This window comes from Osmerus eperlanus, chromosome 8 (assembly GCF_963692335.1).
Source record: "Osmerus eperlanus chromosome 8, fOsmEpe2.1, whole genome shotgun sequence".
In the NCBI taxonomy this organism is placed as follows: Eukaryota; Metazoa; Chordata; class Actinopteri; order Osmeriformes; family Osmeridae; genus Osmerus; species Osmerus eperlanus.
The window spans coordinates 9,887,436-9,908,227 of record NC_085025.1 but is presented as its reverse complement, the minus strand read 5'-3'; the positions used below and the strand labels follow the sequence as shown (position 1 = coordinate 9,908,227).

At 44.4% G+C, this 20,792-nt stretch overlaps 3 protein-coding genes across 4 annotated transcripts in view; all 3 read right to left on the bottom strand.

Moving 5' to 3' along the window:
• LOC134024621 (rho guanine nucleotide exchange factor TIAM2) overlaps nt 1-6,749 on the bottom strand; it is a 31,354-nt gene extending 24,605 nt beyond the window's left edge. Inside the window, 1 exon segment of the mRNA XM_062467186.1 lies at nt 6,618-6,749. The gene's annotated coding sequence lies outside the window, so the exon portion shown is untranslated.
• A 3,390-nt stretch (nt 6,750-10,139) lies between these two features.
• LOC134024633 (interactor protein for cytohesin exchange factors 1-like) lies at nt 10,140-13,730 on the bottom strand. 2 transcript variants are annotated; one of them, XM_062467203.1, is made up of 9 exons: nt 13,613-13,730; nt 13,271-13,440; nt 12,992-13,065; nt 12,394-12,465; nt 12,252-12,313; nt 12,002-12,093; nt 11,630-11,855; nt 11,134-11,315; nt 10,140-10,954 (listed from the first exon to the last, which is right to left on the bottom strand). In XM_062467203.1, the coding sequence occupies exons 2-9, from the start codon at nt 13,427-13,429 to the stop codon at nt 10,823-10,825; spliced, it is 999 nt and encodes a 332-aa protein (XP_062323187.1). In that variant the 5' UTR covers nt 13,430-13,440; nt 13,613-13,730; the 3' UTR covers nt 10,140-10,822. The 2 variants fall into 2 exon arrangements, with proteins under 2 accessions (XP_062323187.1, XP_062323186.1); XM_062467202.1 differs by having other exon boundaries at nt 10,140-10,938.
• Nucleotides 13,731-14,843: 1,113 nt separating this feature from the next.
• The window catches only part of cnksr3 (cnksr family member 3), a 16,978-nt gene continuing 11,029 nt past the window's right edge, over nt 14,844-20,792 (bottom strand). The window contains exons 5-13 of the mRNA XM_062467201.1: nt 20,329-20,370; nt 19,213-19,332; nt 18,933-18,992; nt 18,732-18,800; nt 18,335-18,484; nt 17,199-17,311; nt 16,890-17,080; nt 16,669-16,755; nt 14,844-16,173 (exon numbers count right to left, since the gene is read on the bottom strand). Of these exons, the coding sequence (XP_062323185.1) occupies nt 15,854-16,173; nt 16,669-16,755; nt 16,890-17,080; nt 17,199-17,311; nt 18,335-18,484; nt 18,732-18,800; nt 18,933-18,992; nt 19,213-19,332; nt 20,329-20,370 (1,152 nt within the window). The 3' untranslated portion in view covers nt 14,844-15,853. The remainder of the gene's footprint in view (nt 16,174-16,668; nt 16,756-16,889; nt 17,081-17,198; nt 17,312-18,334; nt 18,485-18,731; nt 18,801-18,932; nt 18,993-19,212; nt 19,333-20,328; nt 20,371-20,792) is intronic.

The window sequence follows — 20,792 nt, the reverse complement described above, 5'->3', positions numbered from 1 at the left end:
CTTCCCCTCAGCTGGTCTCCAACCAATTGGAGTGCTCCTTTCTTATCCAGAATGTGAGTCACAGGTCTCCCAGGGTCAAACATCCCGTCCGCTGCTGTTCCTGTCCTGCTGTCAACGTACGGTCGGGGTAAAACATGATAACAAACCCCCTGATGGACCAACTGAAGAGCCCTGCTAAATCTCTCTTGTAACATAATATCTTCTAATCGTCTAATTTTGGAACTCACAACAACATTTAATTCTGCACTCTAGCTGAAGTTCAAAACACGTCCCTCACTTCTGAAAGGAGCGCTGAAGCATGACAGCTCCGAGCTAACTTCTCTCCTCTTTGAAAAAGGGGAACACATAAACAAACCCCCCCCCCCCAAAACCAGCCCCTCGACTCGTCTTACATAACAGGCCGCCCGCCCGAGTCAGGGGGCGACGTCGGGAGTAGAGGCACGGAGCTGAGCTCACCAGGAACCGCAGAGGATTTAGGAGAGGCTTCCTCACTCCAGCCCTCCTCTTACACAACACGGGGAGAGGCCAGGGAGAGGCTGGGGAGGCCGGCGCGCGCAGTGGAAAACAATGACGGCTGGAGCCTGAAAGGAGCGTCGGGGCCGTGCCAAAGAAAACCGAGAGAGAGAGAGAGAGAGAGAGAGAGAGAGAGAGAGAGAGAGAGAGAGAGAGAGAGAGAGAGAGAGAGAGAGAGAGAGAGAGAGAGAGAGAGAGAGAGAGAGAGAGAGCATTTGTACTGCAGCGTGTGCGCTGTCGGAGAAGAGACGGGGAGAAGAAAACAGTGAAGGGAGGGAGGAGTGGCGAGCGAGGAGTGGAAAAAACTGACGCACCGGTAAAAGATGTGTCCCTCTCGTGAAATCACTTGTGCACTCCCCGACACACTCGCCTTTTACACAATCCACTCTTGAATTGATGCCATTGCCTGCATTGGCCTGAAACGTTTAACCCTTATCACCCCCCTTGTGTTCTAGTGCGACGCACGGTGATAAACGATGGCTTGGCTGACTTTCTCATAAATCTACTGTGGGAAGTCGACGGGGAAGGAAGGGGGGGAGGTTCGGTTAGTGCACGTTACATCCTTAATCTGGGGGTATTACGTCCACCACTCACCCCTTGGGGATAAACTCAAATCTAATGAGACTGGGGGGTTGTCTGAAAACCCTGGAACCTCACAGGGCCCCGACTCACGTCCAGCTCCCATCCCCAGTGGACCTCCCCAGCTCCTGTAAGGCCTCTCCCCGGCCCCCCGGCCCTCTCACTGGGGAATAGAGCTCCAGCTGAGCTGGCGTGGATGGATGAGTCCCTGGGCGATTGGAGGCAGCCGGATATGAACGTTATTGTGACATGCAGGGACCCCATTATGAGGAAATTAGATGCAGGATGGATTCATAAGTGGCAGATCGAGGGTGCTCTTGAGTGCATGTCTATGTTTGTAAACAAGTTGAGGAACAAAAATACTCAGCTTCAGCTGATGGTGTGTGTGTGTGTATGTGTGTGTGTGTGTGTGTGTGTGTGTAAGAGTGGGCTTATCTGTTGTGGGAACAGGGAGTGAAGGAGCGGGAGAGGAGGACTATTAGATAGGTAATGAAATGCAGCTGTGGCACTGCGAGGGCCATAAAGACTGGTGAAACACAAGGCCTTGTTATGGGCCTCTCATTAGAAAGGAGGGAGGCCTGGGAAAAGCTCAGCGATGATGTCATAACAACAACGAGGAAGGATACTCAAACTCACTCGAAGAAACTTGCTCCACCACCTCCCGGTCTGTCTTTCTGTGTACGAATGGAAGCAAACGCTGCAATTATGAAACCGCTTGGCCGTCGTTCTCCAGGGATAGGGAGAGAAAATTGACATTAACGAGCGCTTGTCTGTCTCTAGTTCTGTCGCTGGTTCTCCAGAGGGAAAGAATTAGCATGGCGTCAATTTGACACGGATTTCAGATGGAAACAGAAATATTTTGCCCATCTGGTCTAGCCAAGGCTGACAGTACATGGTCTGCCCAGTGTGACCAAAGCCTGGAACTGAAAGAGGAGATTGGACTGTATCTCAATGACCATGCGGCGAGCACTAAAAGAGGCAGACGATTGGCCCCGGCATTGGTTTGAATGATAAGATCCAATTTACTGTAAAATAGCATCAATAAGAGGCTAATGACAGCCACGGGTTTCCATTGTGGCTGGACTGCGGCGTGGCAGCCAGTTTTTCCACCCGTGTCAGGAGAAAGGGTCCCCCTCACCCAAACCCCCTCAGCTCTCCAGCAAAGACACCAGGACCAGTGGTGTAGACAGAGGACTACCCAAATTACAGATGTGGGCACCAAGTCATCCTTCTTTATCATAGGCTACATGCTTAAGTTTTCCTCATCCCTGTAAATCATGTAAATTCGTGGTGGAGGTGGTGGTGGTGTTTTCGGGGGGGTTCTGGAGATCCATGTCTACAGAGCAGACTTCTGGTCTCCATGTTTACAGAGAATATGTACACTGTAAACTAACGACAGTTACTGCAAGACAGCACAGCTTAAGGCACTTCAACTTACAGTAAGTAGCCGGTGGGATCGCCCACTCGGCTGACATTACTCATGACTCATTAAAGGGCAATATGTAGAAGTGAGGGAGCAATTATGTATGCCTAATTCATATTCAGGCCCTTTAAAGTCTGGTCCTTTGTCCCTTTTAGAGAGTCCCCCGCCGGGCTGGTGCTCTGAAGTGACTGAGAGCAGACCAGCAACACATAACTCAGCTGAATCCACAATTTACTTTTCCTCCCAATAGGAGAGAGGATGTGCTTAAGTGTGTGTGTGTGTGCGTGTGTGTGTGTGTGTGTCTGTTTGGCTAGAACAGTGTATGCCTTGTTTAATTTGGGTTAAGGTATGCTCGGGGACAGCACCCTTCTCTTCCTCTCCATGTTGACTTTCAGCATCATGTACTCTATGACACTCAATGGGGCTTTGGTTCCCCAAAAGTGTGTCCGCAGCTCCCTGCAGTCACGTGGCTTCAGCATACTTAACACAGCTCGCTGGACGAACATCCAGCAGAACAAGTTGCCCATGAATTTCACATCCGATCATGAGCAGCCTCTATTCTGATATCTAAATGTCCATAAAAACAGTGACCAAATATCATGGCCTCCAGCAGAATTTCAACAACAATAAAATATAATCTAATCACTCAGTACATTTCCTTGGAATTCATTTCAATGTCTAACCCTTCGAGGTCAACATTTAAGTCTTCATTATGATGAAAATATGAACCAATTATGTTTATTGGCCAGGGGAATTACCTTCCCATAATTGAGTTTTAGGTGGTTGAAATACAGATGGTATCAGGGCTGCTCGCGTGCCTTACAATGCAATATAGTATAGGGGCTCTCCACCAACAGATGACACGCTTTCTTCATGCCTGGTACACCCAGTCTGATGTTGTGAGCGAGGTGGCTTTGCGCAAAATAACAAACCCTTGGTACAGCTAAGCCTAATACATTCCTTCATCCAATAAAAACGGCCTGCTTGCATGAGAAAATAGGGGTTAATTAGGTAGAAAATCCACAACACATTCCAGCCTGCAGCCGTTCACACAGCTGAATAGAGAGGGACCTTCTTCATCCCACAGAGACATGTAGGCACTCCAACACTGGACCAGAGATGCAGCTGGGCTCCCTGCCTGAGACGGACTAGGTCTGGAAAATGGAGCCCACCTCTTGATGCAACTTCATCATCTTTGTATGAAAGACAAGAACAAACCTGGGATTAACATGTCGACTTCCAAGTCTATGGGAGCATATGTTTGGCTTTTGTAGAGAGCCTGTTATAGGCTGCACAATGGGCTACTGCTGCTGCATTCATCACTGTTACCATTCAAACTGTTCAATTTAGGCCGGTAACTCAGTTAGAGAACATTGCTGATAAGAGGCCAGCAGCACATAACTTACTCAAAAACATTTTCCATCTTCTCAAGGAAGAACATACCCCCCAACAGAAGTAAACATAACATCGCCTTCAGTCCAAAAGGTAACAGATTTCTAATACTTTTAAATAGATTCACTTGTACACTACAAGGACTGAAAATGGCAGTAGATTGAAAGTTGTACCGATTACCAGTCTTGTATTGTCTCTCATTAACAAGACAGAGGCATAATGAAGGGTTAGTCACAGACCATTCAACATTCTATTCATTACCTTGCTGGAACAGAATGTTAAACCATTAGGGGACATATGGCAAAACAAGTGATCACTTTAAAGGTTCATCTCCCTGGTCACATCTGAGAAGCCATCATTATCCATTAGACTAAAAAGGGTAATGATTCATGACTATTGATCTAGGGTAAGTTATTTTTACCTGGTTAACACAAAGAACCATTTGAACAAGTTGGTCGTTCATTTAAACGCCAAAACCACTACTGTCACCGGGCTGTCAATTTGAAGGTGCAACCGCAAGACATAGCTTTCCATCAACCGTCAACACTGAAATGTCAACTGGCCTTTGAAATGCAAATCTTCAAAGCAGCTCGATGGAGCTCATTATACAATTATCTGAGGACCTAAAAGGGCTGAAGCTGCTAGGACCATTGACCATATGGTCACTGAGGTCGAGACCCGTTTGACAGTGGGGTGCAAATGACCATCAAATTAGACGGCAAAATAATGGAAAGTCCCACTGTGGGACCAGTTAAGGGCACACTGGATTAGGGTTAATGCCATTTCCATGACGTCTATATTTCTGTTACCGTATTGTCCACTGTCCAAACTCCTTTTATTTGGAACAAAACTCTCCCCTAAAATACCTAACTGGAAGTTGAATGATGCCTATGATTGCCATAACAACACAGTACAGTCCTTGGGGTCAGGGATCCTCATAATATTTATTTGGTCTTAAGTAAAATACAGACATAACAGAAAGGGGTCTAATTTCCCTACAACAATAACAGCAGTTGACATGAGTGTTACTTGGTCGTGCACAAAGGTAACTAGCTTGGTTAGAAAACCTGTCAGTCCACAGGTCAGAACTGTTATTGGACTACGGGGGGCGTTCCACACTCCACAGTTATGGTAGACCACTGCATGCTTTCAATCTAACAACAATAATCAGGTGGACCAAAGTCATTAGACTAGGGCCATGCGGAGCCTGCCAGGCGTGCCTTCTGATAACCATATGGTAATGGTCGGGGCCCATGCTCAACTGAAGTGAAACACTGGGGCCACTCAGCAGATAACATCAACCAACACACTAGAAATGTGCTCCTGCAAAGTAGCACTGACATCAGAAAATAGCATATCATGAAAACAACTAACACATACACATTATTCTTTACCGTTTATGTGTCAAATGTACTGCAAGAAATCTTCACACAGCTGAAAGATGATTCTTTCAAAAGGTCCTCTTTGACTTGACACACTGAACCTCTAATCCTCTAAGCACACAGTATGGTGTGGCCACCAGCATCACCAATAAAAGAGTGTGTGTGTGTGTGTGTGTGTGTGTGTGTGTGTGTGTGTGTGTGTGTGTGTGTGTGTGTGTGTGTGTGTGTGTGTGTGTGTGTGTGTGTGTGTGTGTGTGTGTGTGTGTGTGTGTGTGTGCAGATGCAGTCTCTACATGGGTAGAAGCAATGGAGTGGTGACTACAGGATTGGGTTTCTCTGACAGAGTTCTCTTTGTGCCCATCAGCATGCCACAGCCTCCCTGTGGCGCTGGGCTGTCTTTGAGCTGCCTGCCGCCACACTCCAGGACTCCAGTTGGCCTTTTGTACGCGTTTAGGTCTTCCCCAGCTCAGCTGCACCACATCCACCACAACAAAGACACCTCAGGTGGTTATGGGGGATTCAAGCATTTTAATGGAGGCTGAATAGAGACAGTTACACGGCCAACATGAGGTGAATTTCTTGTTGGATTTTTTGCTGTAAATTAGTGTTGAGTTGGCAACAAGGATGGTCTTGGGCGTCATATGATAGTAAAATACACTTGGGGATGGGGAACCGGTAACCTTTAGGATATAACAGTAACTTTACCTTCTGTGAATGATTGAGTGGGTGGAAGACAAAGAACAGCAGGTGTTTCAGACAGCAAAAAAAATTGGTTGGTAACTGGGGAATGGAGTTCTACAGGTCAGAGTAATTTCATATGATACATGACCATATATTTTTCAAATCGAATCTAGTGCAATCAAGGGGGAGAAATAGGCAGTTGTACATTACTTTCAAGAGAGCACTTAATATGATTAAATAAAAATAATATTGTTGTGTATATTATACAATCAATGTCTATAATGGCAGTATGAAGGACTATGATGCCCATTTTGCGAGAAACTGAATTATTGAAAAACTGCCAAGAGACTTACGCTACAACAAAACGAAACGGTGCATCAGTCAATCTAGCGGGAAGGTTGGTTTTAAACTTTCTCCGTTTTAGTATGATTATATAACATCAAATGGGGGTTACGTACTTCAATTTAATGTTTGAGAAAAAGCTGCTCGAGTGGAAATCGGGTTGCCTGTGAGTCGACAAAGGAGTGAACAGTATGTAAAGGTTATGATAAACAAAGTTGCAGTGCTGCAATGTTTCCCCAAACGTACTCTTTAGAGTGCACAGTATGGTTTCGGAATAATGTAAAAAATAAACTCATGCTACTTACCAAACGTGTTGAACTGCAAATTACTCCACAATTAATTTTTACGTCTGTACGTTCAAACTATTTGGTGTCCTTTCTCAATGACTAAAAGTACCCTCCGCAACAGTGTCTACTCCCAATTGTACAGTACGCGCATCAGTACATCGATGTTTAAGTGGAAACCACACCCCCGCCGTAATATCCTAAATAATGGTGTATGAAGAACTCGGGGGATGAAGTTTCTACTTACATTTACACAAATGCCTTTAGTTATTATTTGACATATTAATATCATATGAGTATATACCTTCTAAACCACTTGTATTAAAGAGTGTGTGGAAGTGTACCGGCCTCGATTAGGATTAAAATATGTTTAATATAGTAAATACTGTAACAGACAGTATTATGCAACGGATCGACGTGAGAATAAGAAAGGCATCGCATAAGAATACTTTCATTTGGTCTGTGCTAAGAAAAAAAGGGAAAGTTGGGGAAAGTCGACACCATAAACACAAATCGAGCCAAGTATGCTCTCATAATTGACTAACAAGAGAGAGACTGATTCCAATTTAATCTTGTTCTTCCTCACAACAGGCTGCTTTCAACAATGCTCACAGGGTAGCCTACATGCATCCAGCTAATTGGCTCATAAAATTAAGACAAACCAGAGCCTCTTTAGTCACTATTTAGAACAGCTTTCACCACTGTTCATCATTTCACTGTAAGTGAATTGAGAAACCTAGCGGCCACCTTCACACCAGTCACAACCAAATGCCCTCTTTCCATTCCCTGGCATCCTCCTCTTCACCCTTCACTCATCTACACCTCGCACACACTTCTCCTGGCCTGTGAAATGAAAGCGTGTGGGAGTCCACCTGGGCTCACGTTTCTCATTTTCAGTAGGGTTCCCCAGGGAAAGGGGACTGCCGAGGGGGTGTGGAAGAGTAAGCCCGAAGCAGAGCAGAGCTGGGTTCACTCATGAGGGAATCCCTTGTCTTCCATGGCCATATTCTGCAGTGCTAAACAACCACATAGACCAAGAGACTGAAGTTCCTGCTGGTATATGTAGGGTTCATGTGCTCTCTGTTTACACTTCGTACTCAATAATCTACCCTAAGAGATGAGTCAGTAAGACATGACTGGGGACAGTGGGATGGATTGCACTTGTGGTTATCCCCCCAAACGGATTAGGTGAAGCCCCATTGGCCCTGACAAGCTGTCCCATTAATACAGAAGCATGTACGTTTCAGTACACGCTGCCAAAATGCCACAGGGCCTGTTTGAGATATCACTGAGGCTCTCTGTTTCTGCCTGTAAGCCCATTGAGAATTCCCCACATCGTCTGATACGATAACTTTGTTTTGATGGAAACGCTCAACACACACACACACACACCACTTAATTACTGCCACAGGGCATCACACACAAGGCCCTAAATCAAGATGAGAGGTGAGAATTTCAGATATGGAGACAGTTAGAGGGGAAGCGTAGTGTAGCTGGTGGGGGATCTAGGCTGGCCGTGGGCAAACAGCACACAGGGACAATCAGCATTAATATTCATCTGTGTCCAGTGAGGCGGAAACATCATCACCAGAGAGATTGACATGAATGCCTGAGCCCAGACCGAAGACGTCTCTCCAGGGACAGAGTGTGTCCGAGGAGAAATGCCTACCTAGGGATACCTAGTTGCGAATCTTGTGAATATTGACATGAATATTCACAGTGTTTTGAGGCTTTGCTGTTAAAAACAGCTGCTCCTCTTTGCACTGTCTCAATGCCATAGGGTGATTCACCATGTTTTGTGTTCAGAAACATAAAACCTGCAATTCCAACTGCCTCAATATATCATCCTTTTAGAAAAGAAAAAAATCCCTTGTTATTTTTGGATAGGGCAGGGAGAGTGCAAGAATGTTGTTTTTGTTGTTGAATGTTTGTTCCGAGTAGTAAAATGAGTCAGAATGTAAGGATGAGGAGATTTTGTTTTGCTTACTTGCTGTGGTTTGAAGCTAGCAGCCTAGTTTGTCTGACCCCACACTGGTAGCATAGCAGAATATTAAACCACAGGCGCTGTAAGGAATGTGTGGCATCGTCTTCCAAGCAACATCAAGTTCTACATATGCCCATCTTCCAGGACTGACTGACTAAAGAGTCCTCAGAAAGTCAACGTTCAACACAGACAAGGAGATGAAAGTAATGTTCATGAACATTCTATCAACTAGGAGTTTCCTCCTGCTCTGTAGAGGCTAGCTGTGCTGAAGTATTCATTTAAATGCAGATGTGATGAGCATGATATAGAATAATGTATAAGTGGATTAGAACCGTACTAATGTAATAGATCGTGGTCATCACATGGCTTTGATCTGAATCTTTGGACAGCATTGGACTTGCTGTTTTCATTAAGATGTGTACACTTGAATGGAGCAGGCCTGGGACTGCTAGATATGCACGGTCCTGAGAATCCTCATTATAGCAGCACCCCAACAGGGTATTGAAGAATCTGCTCATGCAGAAAAATGGTTTGATGACAGAAACGCAAAAGGAATGCTTATGATTAAATCATCCTTTTACAATGGAATGTTGTTATCAAAGCTAGTGAATGCGATTAGCAATTTCTTCAAAAATTGGTTCCTACAATTATTTGCTCAGTTTTCATGATTCTTTCACCAGGGATCAAATCAAGCAAACAGTTTCTTTTATATTTTCCTTTTAAATAGTTGGTTAGTTTCTGTCTCGGTCCTTCATCGCTACCTATGTGATACTGTATGTGGTGGCAATCCATCTAACACTGAATTTTTTTATAACCATGGACCACAAACACAACAAATTCAACTTACAGGCAGGTTGAGAAGCCTTGTCATTAAACATCATAACACTGTTATACTGTCTAGCACTCCAGTTGTTTCTTCTGCAGCATTCTCTCTCCTTGCCTTCTGTCTGACCTCAGCAGGACATAGTGGGTTAGCCCTTAGGGGTATTATATAGAATCCCCTTCCAAGAAAATGTACTTATTTTCCAGACAAACATGGTTATATTCAGTTTACCTTAGAGACATTGCAAGCTTAGTTCCCTTGAGGGCTTATGTTAAGGTTTAACAACATTCAATCTTATCCCCAACCCTGCACCAGGCTGCCTAGGGACCCCCAGTGGTGAAAGGGTGAAACAAATCTCCATTCCTCAATTCTCATTCAAATGAGCCGATGTAGGGGTTGGGGTTGAAGGAATAGCAGCCAGCACAGCAAAGTTGCCTTTGTTCCTTGACACAAAAGCAAGCAACAGATGGCCAGTTATCATCTGCGTCTTCCAAGCTACTTTTTGTCAACTTCATTCACTGGACTTTTTAAGGACTTTTGGGCATTAATATGCAGTTCCTTTACAATACTAAATATTCTGTGGTGACCGCAGATGGTGTGCTTTAATACTCACTTTAGAGTGTGAATACGGCCTCATAGAAGAATGATCAACAGCTCTAATGGCTTCCACACGGACCCGTTATGGAACTTTAGCAACAGCAGTTTGATTCAGATCACAAAGACTATGTTATATATAGCTCAAGCATTTATTGGCAGTATTTCGATATGAAAAGTTATATTAATGACTAATTATTGAAAAACTATGAGTTATAATTAACAGTCAAAAAAAACATTACCATTAAAACCATTAAGACATTATCGTTAATCATCTCATGACAGCATAATGCCAGTGTATTGCATTCAAGACCCAGTCATGTGACATGAATGTAATTACAGTTATGACAGCATGCTCACTCTAACCTAACCCTTTTGGCAAACAACAAACAAAAGTGTGATTAAAAAACAAAACAAAACACTATTCCCTGTGCAAAACCAGGGAAATATAATGAATGTACCATGAGATGAAATGCTTTTCAGTAAGACATCTTTTACTCCACGTCACCCATACAAATATTGCACAAGCAAACAAAAACATGAGTAAACGAAAATGCTATTAAATCATTGTTATAGAAGCTAACACATCTGCATGTAACTGTAAACAATTTGACAAAAGACACACACATTTTAGGAACTACTCCACTCAAATGAGCGATATAATGTTGTCCTCGAGTACAATATTGAATTATAACAGTCTCTGTTGTTTCCTCCTAAAGCCTTCAGACACCTTTCTTGTCTGTTGTCACAGCGGTCTGGTCCACACAGACCTCACTGTGAGCCCTGACAGGAAGCTCTCTACTGCCCTCTGGAGGACTCTGGCATTTAATGATCTCCTGCATCAAGAGTGTGTTGCAGACCTTCCAGGAGCGATATGAGAGAGCAGTGAGAGTAGGGTCTTCCAGCACCTGTTGGATGCTCAACAGATCCACTTCTTTTGCCTTGAAGACAAAAAGACTATTAAAAATGAATTACCACAGAAACACATGGATAAATTGTTCTTTAAACCAGTGGTAGAAAATGTCTTCATTTCTAACAGTTTGTTTTTTCTCCAAAAATGTTGGTACGTATAAAATATGTCATGGAAATAATGATCCTGCGGTCAGTTTGACCTTTGTGTTAGATCCAGCACTGACCTTTAAAGTGCTGTTGAGGGTCCGGACCAGATGCAGCTTGTCATTGATCTTGTCGTTTTTGCAGCGCCTGATGAAAGACACTCTGAAGTCTCGCTGGGAGCAGGGTCTGAACTGGCCGGTAGGAGATATTCTCATCTCTCTCAGGTGGATGAACAACCTACTCATCTCATCAGACGTGTTCTCTAAATGTAATCCAACAAAGAAAAATTCCAAGACATTTGGTTACTTTTCACAGGAACTTGTGTCAACGGACTCAGTCTGACTTCCCCCAATAGCAAACAACACAAAAATGTGTTGTGTTTGTAAACTCTGCCACTGGAGATGTACCTTCCTGTATGTTTTCACTCCAGCGCCAGTTGTATCAAACATGATTTAGTTTGTCGGCCAGCTAACTATCATAATTGAATATGCTGGATTGGTTTGGAATGAAAACCTATAAAGCTCTCCCGGAACAGGGTTGGCCAGCCTTGATGTAGATAAAAGACGCCTGCCTCACCCTCCTGTACTCCCTGGGCTCCTGGAGCCCCATCCTCCTGTGTCACCAGCAGGCGCGGGGCCGGACCACTGGGGGGACCCCCTGGAGGATGGACCTCCAGCCAGGACTCAGTCTGCTTTGTGGGAAGCACTTTGCTGCTCTCCGGGGTCACCATGGCGGCGGGAGGGGAGGCTGCTAGGGGGGGAGGGCAGGGGGAGGACATGCAGCAATTCTGGGGCACGTCTCCCTGGTGACAGCATCATAGGTTCAGACACGGTTTGGATCACACCATTCACAATGAAGCCTCACAAGCCTCTCAAGGCCTGATTCATGGCAGAGGTTAGGACAGTCCAGAAGAGAGAGGTCCAGAGGAGGACGTCACTGACCACTCACATTGACAGAGTCTGTGGTCAGCTGCTCAGAGTAGAGAGGAGAGGGCGTCTCCATAGACTCCTCCTCTTGGTCACTAGCCTCGCTGTAGCACTCTGAACGAACACGCAGAGAGGAAACTTGAACACAGATACAATGAGTCTCTCGGACACCCATTCTCTCTATCTCTTGTTCTCACATACAGAAACACACCCAAAACAACACAAAGCAGGACCCAGGTACAATGATACCCTGAACCCTCAGTGGTACTTACCTCCACTGATTTCCTCTGAAGGCTCTGTCATTGTGGAAGCTATAGACAGTTTAGCCAGCCACCTGTGACAGAGATATTCAGTGGGTTATTCTACCTATTTTATACGTTGGTAACCCATTTCCTCTTCTTCTTTCACACTTACTTATTCATGTCTCGCAGGCTTTCAGCTGCCAAGAAGAGAGTCACAATGTGCGGGTGGCTGGCCTTCATAGCACTGAAAGCTCAAGGTAAACAAAATGGCAGTAAGAACTACTTTCTGGTGTTTATCATCATGGCAGCATTGACAGGCAGTGGGACATACTAAGTATTTTTCTTTTTATATTCTGAAAATGTTACAGTAAACTTACATCTAATTTAGATAGGGGAACATGACTACACATAATGTGGTACAGCTCCCCCCTTTCTGATAGGGAAGTATATGTGTGATAAACACTTCTAAACAAGTTCCTGTGACAGTATGCATAAGACAGCTAGCTAACAGCCAGCTTTGAGAAGGTGTGTTAACATAATGAAATCATATTACTACAACCCATCAGGTCATATCATACTGAGACAGTGAAGCAGGAATAAACAGGCAGCATTATATTTATCCAAAGAAGTGGAAAGTTAAAACTACATCCTAGGGGGAAGTGATGTGCTTATACTAAAAGACTACATTTAAGAGGTGTAGAGCCTGAGCCTGGCTGGGATGATGTCCCAGGTTAGGTCCCTATTTTTATAGATGCACAAGCAGTTCTTACTGTTTCTTTTTGCATTCTCTGGCTTGGTCAACTGTGAAATCGGCTAGGTTTATATATCCTTCTGCTTTCTCTGCCTATAAACAGAATTAAAGACAACATGCTGATGTAGAAAAAGGGAAATGTGGGTTTGAGGAACACTGGTAGAACTCAAGGATACACAATTTGGTTTTGACTTTGAAACAACATATCTTTTGACTATTTTTCAGATGAATTTGAGCGTCTGATAAGAGTCACAAAGTTAGCTTTTGCTTCCCTCATCCTTATGATGAGTGAACTTACCGTCTCACAGGTGTACCAGTAAAGAGAGGTCTTCTTCAGAACAAACCAGTACTTCTTCCATTTGATGCCAAGGAAGCCCTTTCCCTCCCTCTTCTTGTGAAGCCATCCATGACAGTCCACCTGGCCCAGTTCCTTCACAGAGACCTTTCGCCTACTCATGGCTGCATGACCTGCCACACGCACACACGTCAATACATGCATACTAAGTCCCCTACGTGCAAATGAAAAACTGCAACAGCCTCATGGAGGATGCAGGCTGGAATGGAAACAAACAAAGGCGACCTAGTCATACATGTCTAGTAACTTCTGTGAATGTACTACCTAGAAATGATGGACTCTTACCTCCAACCCCAGTCCTGATTGTGTGTGGCCAGGAGAGCTCCAGACAGAAAGATAAGAGATGAACAGGGGGTGAGAAAACCCCTTGTATCTTCTCAGCAGCATTCTGCAGCCACGGGCCTCACAGAGTGATAGATGACTAACTGAAGGAGGAGGCGAACCAACCCCCCCCCCCCCCCCCCGCCTGCCTCTCACCCACCCCCACACGTTCAAATACACAGACATACACGATCTGCCAAGCCACAGGTCGTGCGGTGACATCCTGTTTCAGATTTTCTGTGGGTCTCATGTTTGTCACCTGTTCTGGTAGTTTACTTGTACTTGACAACAGAAATGACAGTGAGGCCAGCACTGTCCCTAGGAAGTTCGTTGGGGACTTAGTATACATTTAATACGGTATCTAGCTGGTGGTTATGAAATATGTGTTCCCTCTCTCTCGTGACAATAAAAAAAATCAATTAATAATTGTCAAATTGAATGACATTGTCAAACTGCCTTTGTTTTAATAGAAAATATAACATTTGTGTACCTGCTATAACCAATGTTTGATAGTGTTTCGATAGAATTGTTTGATCCATGGACAGCATTTTTCTACCAATAACAAATAGGGTCTGCAACAGCTACACAACTGAAAAGAAAAATTCTTGTCAAGTTGCTACGTTGATCAAAACATCATTTATGTCTCTTTAAACGTATGTTTTCCTTCACCAGTTGGTTGCATTTCAGAGCGCATGAAACATTGTTTTGTGTGTACGTCTCTCAGATACCAGTAGATGTCGCCGTTGTGTCATAGAATATTAAATAATTTCAGTTTGCAGCACAAGCAGACAATATTTGAGCAAACATACAGTCATTTTGAAGCTAAAGATGGCAAATTAATATTAACACTCCCTTTACAACGTTTTAGGACTATAGTGAGGGCTATGGTCACACAAAACAGGAGTTGTTTTATGAGAGGCTAAATCTGGGTCTAGTTGGTCCTCATCAATTTAGAAGTTTTGCTAAGTATATCCATACTTTCCCCACATTACATTAAAGCATTATTGTATTCATGTTTCTTATAGATTTTGCTTCAACCGTCCTTTGTAAGTACAAAGAATGCTTTTTATTTTTGAGAAATAAGGGCACCAAAGTGAATTGCACTTTTATTAGCAGTTCTCACCATGTTGAAGAGAAAGGTATCAACAGCACAAGCACTTAAATAATCTTAAATAGTCAATATTCCTGAATTCAGTGACTGGATATGGTCCATCTTTAATTAGCACAGATAAGTTGTTTAATATCAGAAAACTATTGATGAAACTGTCTATCCTATCGAGTAGGCTACATTTATCATGAGAAACACTTCAGAATATTTATTAAGTGTGTTTTCTGTTTCTAAGGCAAAAATACAAAGATGTCAGTGAATTGGTCAAGACATTGCTTTAGTGCCAAACTATGACACCTGAATTAGTGAAGACCTGTTAGTGAGATAAAGTTAGACACACGTCTAAATGTTTTACCTGATCAAAAAACAATCATTATATGCAAATGTATCTACTTAAACATTACCATACTCTGCAAAAGCAACATATAAGCACTGAACCTTCAAAGGGCACCTCAGAATTTTTTTTTTGCTCCAAACCTTTGTAACAGGAAATGACATAAAAGAAAACACATTGTCTTAGATGAAATTACTGGCATACCATTCAACCTGATAAAATACACAGAACAAAGTACAAAATACAAAGGAAATCAAATTTCTTATAGAATTAGCAATTTACAAGAAATATTTGGACGCACAAGGAATAATTTAACATACTCATAGAATAGTCACCAATAAAGGCAAGGCAAATGTTTCCTAAAGCTGAATCCCCCTCCCTGTGGAATGAGGAGGAGTACGGGCAGAAACAGGCCATGCTAATTAAAAACAACAATACTTCACTTGTTATGATTTCTCCACCTCCACCAGGAAGGATGGCAAACATAGGTATCTGAACTGAATCGAACAATATGCCATTCTAAGGAGTTGAAATGCATACAGAAGTATGCTCTAACACAACGCAGGTTTGAAATGCAGTATAGTGATCCATCTGAGTTCCCAAGCGTAGCCTGTAGTGGAGGCTGCCTGAAGTTCCAGCATAACATTTCAACAGAGTGCTCTAATACTGAGAGATCCCACCATCGTGGAAAGGCTGCGTGAGGGAACTGGGGACATGCTCCACCAGGGGGAAGGACCAGGAGGGGTGGGGGTGGGTGGGGGCGTCAGTGAGTCAGCAGCTTGAGACGAGCCAGCCAGCCCCCCAGGAATGAAGAGTGTCCTTGGGAGGGATGTTTGGAAGTAGCAGCGGCAGGGGCAGCAGCAGGGGGAGCAGGGCTCTTTTTAGAGGCTGCTTCCTGGTAGGGGATGGTGGCGCTGTTGTGCAGGTCGGCGTTGATGAAACACTGGCTTCCCCTGATGTGGTCCACGCCGCAAACCAGCTGGCGCTCCCCCAGGGGCCGGTAGGGCAGAGGGAAGCAGGGCGGCTCCTCTGAGATGGAGGCTATGCGCTCGTTACTCAGGTATCTGTGCAGGATGTCTTCTCCTAAAGGGGGCAGGGGCAAGCGTTTGAGAATCTCGTCTAGCTACAGATTACTGACAGGTACCTGCACTATATGCACATATTGCATTGAAAATGTGTATCATACCCTAACAATTATCATTGATGAATTAGTAAAGAATTGCACGTATCTAACACTAGCAGAGACAAAAAGTATATATATTTTATTACTGGACGTTCACACACCATATCTCTTTTGCTAAATTTTAAACAGTACAGAACACCTTTTGAATCTAAAAGTGCTCAAGTGCAATAGAGTGTAATGAGGGAATAATGACTGAATAGTCCTGTGGTTCTGCCGGGGCTTACCCCAAAGTTAATAAACAACCCAATAAGAATTCAGAGCACGCAGGTCAAATCCTGCCCAGGTTTGTTCATGCAGCTGTAGTGAGGCAGTAAAATGCCCAATCAGATAACAGTGTAGATTAGCAGGCTGCTTTGTTTTGGTGTTTTACATTCAGGCAGGTGGATCAGGCTTACCCTTCCTCCCATGAGGCCATGGCCTGGAGGACAAATCCGACATGCCCAAGCATGTGTCCACAGGCATGGAGAGTGGTCGGGGTTTACCTGAAAGGGGTTCAAATAGTCCATCATTATAAAACGTGCCTCTTTTCGTGGAATCTATTAAAGTACCTGACAGATTGTAGGCTGCGTGTGGGTGGGTGGGTGTGTGTGCATGTGTGTGTGTGAGGAGGCAGTACCGCGGGTGGAGCAGCGCTGCCTCAGACGGGCTGGGGCCGGAACTGGCTGGACGTGGGGTTCAGCGGGACAAACAGTGATCTTGTTCTCGTAGTCTGCAATGGTGAAGCGCCTTCTGCTCTCGACATCCAGGAAGGAGTTTGGAGACTTGGGTCTCATTCTGACACTCGCACTGACGTTTGTCTTCCCATCGCTTAGGAGGGTGATAGGGAATGGAGAGACCGTTGGTTTACTGTTGTCTAGTATTAGAAGTAGGTTGAGTATTTAAATGAAGACATGAAAAGAGGCTGGTTTGGCAGACAGGCTCTTACTGAGGGGCATAGGCCACAGCTGGGGGAGGAGGGATGTACAGGTCATGAATGCCTGGTTTCTCCTTCTTTCGAAGGGGAACATCAGAGATACTTTTAGACACTTTGGGGACGCCCTGTGACACAAAACAAGAGGAGATGTGTTAGAAGTGGTTTCACTGTGACGACTGTTCTTCTGACGGGTTCCTCATTTGGTCTTCTCTGAATGTTCTGTTCTGAGAAACACTAAATCACCAGAATGATTTCACAACACCAAATATATCAGTGTGTTACAATTGATATTTTTCTAATTTGAAATATGGTTAGGTAATGCTGCCCAGGTTATTAGAGTCTGGCTCTGAGAGGTTACTCTAGAATGTTCCAAAGTAAGATCTGGCGAGGACATAGTCACAGACCACTTATGAAACAATACATTCTTTTGTTTTTAATTGTGTCCTGACCATTTCCGAGGCTGGGACAGCTTTTCCTCAATTCCTAATTTCTTCAGAAATAAAGTCATTTCAGGATTAATACTATTGCATTAACAAATCGAAATGATTCAAATACGTTATGTGGACAACTTTCTGTTCGGTCTTTTCTCAGGTTGACCTTGGGTTGGCTTGGGTGGAGATTAGCCTTCAACTGAAACCTGAATGGTGAGACGACCTAGTCAGTCAGGGATGGGCTAGACTTTGACAAGAGACCTCGCAGGTTTCAAAGATTAGAGGGCACACCATCTCACAGTCCGCCTAGTGACATTTAGGGACTCCATGCAATCTTTCCAAAACACACATCCTGGCCTAATTTCCAAACGCAAAACCAAAGCGCACCCTGTCCCATCACACTCTTTGTCTTTGAACATGAGTCACCTTCCAAACATTTCGAACATCAACCCCAGTGAATGCACAGACATTTTGCCTTTTTTTTTATCTTCCTGAAGGAAAAGTTAGAAGAAGGGAATCATTGTTCAGCCAGTGACCCACCCACAACAGCAGCCTGGGTGGCTGGTAGAAGAGCTAGTTTCCTTTCCTCAGATCTCCCTTCCCAAACCAAAACAGCTCCAGGACAACACACACACACATCTCGCACATGCATGGCAGAATGAGAAGGAATCCAAAAAGGACTCTGAGACTAGACATAGGCTGGTGGGTGGGGGGTACCTGAGCTAGGGGGGGTCTCCAGCGCATGTTCTTCAGGGGGGCGGGGGTTAAGTTGCAGGAGGCTCCTGAGGGCCTCTTCTTCACCAGCAACACCACACCCTCGGGATCAGCCTTCAGCTTGCCAACCAGGTTCTTCAGCTGCCAGCCCATCTGGACCAATCACAAACAGGAGCTATCAGGACCACACCCATCTCCAGCCACCTATTGCACCTGCATCCACACCCCCCGTCTTCGACTGTGCCCACGGTAGTCGCAGATTGTTACATGATCATCTGTTTCCTGTGTCCCGTTCGGCATGAATTCATACTGGGTCATCCACAGGATGTGTTGTGCCAGTTCATCGCCAGGGAAACGCCTCTGAGCTCTCTGTTTGGTCGGACAGGTCAGAGGTACCTACCACCGTCTGCCTGTTGACCTGGATGACCTCGTCCCCTGCGTGGATCCTGTGTGTTCGGTCTGCTGGAGACTAGAGAAAAGGAGGAACCCAGTGAGCCAAGACAAGATCAAAGCACTGAGAGAACCTCCTTGGGAGGTGATTCTCGTGACTATAACTGACAGTAAGTGCTTTATCCAGCACTTCCAACAGCTGGAAACTCACGTTTTCGGTGGTTCCGGTGATAACGTGGAGCCCATCGTAGGTAGATTTGATATACATCCCCTGAAAGACAAAGAAAAACAGTAGGGATAAGCAAAATAACGTTGTTTCTGAGAAACGAAAAGGTCAAAAGTCCTTTGTGCTTCATGCTACCATTTGTGTGTCTAACCAGACTGTCAGGTGAGCTTATTTTTCAAACATCAATACATATGTAGGATGTTGGTCTATGAGCAGTGTGGGATAGACAATCCAGCAGGACTGTGCATCCTGAGGTTCTTCTTACCAGTCCTTCTCCGGATCTGATGTTGGTGATGTGGACTTCCTCCAGACAGGCCATGTGACTCTTCAGGGGGTCAGAGGTCATCCTCACCGTCTGGTCACAGATCCCGTTCAGAGATCGCGACTGAAAGACAAACACAGGCTTATCTTTTACATTTTCTACATATTTAGAAACTAAATGTGTTTACTTGTACATTTATCACTCTTAATGTATCTCAGCAAGTCTATTTATATTATTTAAGTCTGTTTATTGACTTAATTACTAGGTAATGTTTGTCAAGCAGCATTTTAACCTGGGTGTCACTGGTTGGGACCTGGGTGTCTAGTGATTACAGCTCTGTGGTCAACAGCTTCTGGTTATTTTTTGAAGGATTCTAGGTGGGACAGCTCTGTGTTTTGCTGTCATGCATTTTATTATTTTGATTTTATATGAATCATAGGGAGTACAATTCATAAACAAAACATCACTCATTCTCAGGTATGGGCTGGGTCCTCTTCTGACAAGACATGATGCCAATGCTTTGTCATCATTCCTGGAAGCTGTGGTTAGGGAGCTTCAAAACAAACAGAGGTGTATAACCTCTCCGGGAACCCAAATCCTGTCCGTGAGAGCCGGATCCAGCCTTGCATAAGCGGTGTTATATAACCAGACATTAAAAATGCCTGAACACTGGCTGGCGAAGGTGAAACAGAGGGTCAGGCTTGAAAGGAAATGGCTAATCCACACCAATATTATCACTTTAATGAAATGTTCAGCTAAGTGTGTGACAGACCCCAGCGCTTAGCAGCATTATCTTCTACAGGATGTGGAAGCAGGGCCTCTGTGGTTCATCACATCACTGACCTGTGTAAACACACGGCCCCCTGCACTACACCCACATCACAGCACAGGAGCCATGGGATTCTCGACACAGCACAGGAAAGGGAAGTAGGGGTTTGCGTGTGCGTGTGTGCCTGTCTGCGTCTGCAAAATGAATGTTTGCTTGTATGTGCATCCATGTGTGTGTAAGTATGAGTGAATGTCTATGTATACGTGTGTGTGTGTTCCTACAGATTCTATTTTTATTATGAACGTCCAGGGATTAACCTATGGTCTAGGAAAAGCTGAACTGCTACTTACAACTTCCAATATCTTCTCCTCCATCTCAAAGACCGTGCAGTCCTGCAATTATGGGAAACATACAACATATGAGACCAGTCCAACCAAGTTGCTCTGAGGCTCAGCAGGGACAGTAAACACATCGGCAAAACACCAGCGGTAAGCAAATATTTGAGAAATGAAAATCTCTGGGGTGAAACCAATGGGGAATGCAAAAGTCCCCCAAATACACAAGACCATGCCTCCTGTGGTCATCTAAATAACAGCTCCTTGTAAACACGGTGACAGTGTAATTGCATGACAGTTCTGCGGGATGCTATTTAACTACAGGGAGCAACGAGGCATAGAAGGCAGCGCCTCCGTCTTGGTCTTGAGTACGTTTAGCGGGGAGCCGGCAGAACCTGCTCATTGAGCATGTTCCTGTCCATGTTGGGGATGGGCTCATCAGTGAAAACATGCGCTTAGCCAGAACTCCTGCTGTTACC